Below are 1,641 nucleotides of genomic sequence, written 5' to 3' on the forward strand. Positions count from 1 at the left end.
AGGACAGCGCTGGGAGGTCAGACTGGAAGGATGTGGGTTCATCTCTGCCCTCCGGAGCCCGGCGGGCGCTGGCCCTGGCCATTCCCCGCGGGCTGTTCCTGCACACTCCTGCCCGCCCGGGTGGGAGTGCCGGCTGCTGCCCAGGCAGAGAATCCCCCCGGGATTCTGTTCCCTTGGGAATGCTCCGGGCTGGCTGCGGGCTGTGCCCGGCACGGGGAGCTCCAGAGGAGCCCCGGAGATGTTCCGGGAGCGGAGCCGCTCCGCTCTGCAGCCAGGCTGGCTGTTCACCTGGACAAGGCTCCAGGGAGAGCTCAGAGCTCCTTCCAGGACACAAAGGGGCTCCAGGAGACCGGCTCCCTGCTCCCAGCACGGATCCAGTGACCGGCCGCTGAAATTAGCCCAAGTTGTTCCACGACAGCGGTTTCCCCTCCCTCCTCCTCTTCCCTCGGGCTGCGTCTCTCAATTCCCCTCCTCTCCCCGCCTTTCATGTAAATCCCTCTCAGCGGGACCTCATGTGAGCCAGGGATGGAGACAAAGGCCGAAGGAGGGCTGGAGCCCGCTCCAAAGGATGCTCCGCTGGATCCAGACAGGCTGTTTATTCCCCTGCATCCGTGGGCAGGGCTTTTCCTTCTTCCCCGTCTCTGTTGTGATTTGTGGAATGTCTGGCACTGCTGGACCCTTTTTCTTTTTTTTTTTTTTTTTTTTTTTTGCCGCACCCTCAGGGATGAGGGCGGCTTCCATGGAGCTGCTGCCAGCCCCGAACTTCTCCTGCCCACGGATCTCCTGGCTGGCGTTTCCCTCCGCTGCTGGGGGGTTGTTGTGGGTCAGCAGCCGAGGGGAGCGGCTGGCGGGGCTGCTGAAAGGATCAGAGCCGTCACGAACAAGTTTGGGAGTGTTTTTTCCCGAGTGACCCCGTGGGAGGTGGGGATGGCGGGATCCCAGCACAGCTGGAGGGGCTGCGCTGGAACGAGCAAAGAGCTGCTGGAATGGGGGGTCCCACATCTCACACAGGATTTGGGGGTCCTGGAGTGTGGGGGAGATGGGAATGGGAAGAGGGAGAGATGAAGCCCAGGGAAGTTCCCCAGCACTCCCACCTCGGGCTGGAGACTCCGATGGGATCCCAGGGAGGGCCCCCCTCTCCCGGTGCAAACCTCAGCTCCAGGCGGGGCCCGGGACAAAGGCGCCACATCTGGATCGGCGACAGTGTCCACCCCTCCGCCCACGCCTGCACAGCTGGATCTGCAGCTCCGGGCGGAGCTCGGGCAATGTCCACCCCCAATCCACATCTGGATCTGCGGCTCCCTGCGGACAGTGCCCACCCCCCAATCCACATCTGGAGCCGCCTGTCCCAGGGCAGCTGGGGCCGTGCCCACCCCCCAATCCACATCTGGGTGTCCAATCCACATCTGGAGCCGCCTGTCCCAGCTGCCCACCCCGCAGCCCTCCCCGCGAGCCGGTCGCTGCCGTGCCCGGGGCTCGGGGCTGGAGCGGGCAGAGCCCGGGACCTGCAGAGCCCTCCCGCAGCCGCCGGGACTCCCGGGGCCGCAGCCCCGCCGCCGGGCCCGGGACAAAGCTCACCTTGGAGATGGCCATGGTGAAGTAGACGAAGAGGCCGGTGGTGGAGGCGATCTGCAGGGCCAG

At 65.5% G+C, this 1,641-nt stretch overlaps 1 protein-coding gene across 1 annotated transcript in view; it reads right to left on the bottom strand.

The window, feature by feature from the left end:
• The window catches only part of LOC107203833 (tumor necrosis factor ligand superfamily member 10-like), a 7,537-nt gene extending 5,902 nt beyond the window's left edge, over positions 1-1,635 (bottom strand). Inside the window, exon 1 of the mRNA XM_033514115.1 lies at positions 1,579-1,635. Within this exon, the coding sequence (XP_033370006.1) occupies positions 1,579-1,593 (15 nt within the window). The 5' untranslated portion in view covers positions 1,594-1,635. The remainder of the gene's footprint in view (positions 1-1,578) is intronic.
• Positions 1,636-1,641: the final 6 nt, after the last annotated feature.

This window comes from Parus major, chromosome 4A, assembly GCF_001522545.3.
Source record: "Parus major isolate Abel chromosome 4A, Parus_major1.1, whole genome shotgun sequence".
Lineage (NCBI taxonomy): Eukaryota > Metazoa > Chordata > Aves > Passeriformes > Paridae > Parus > Parus major.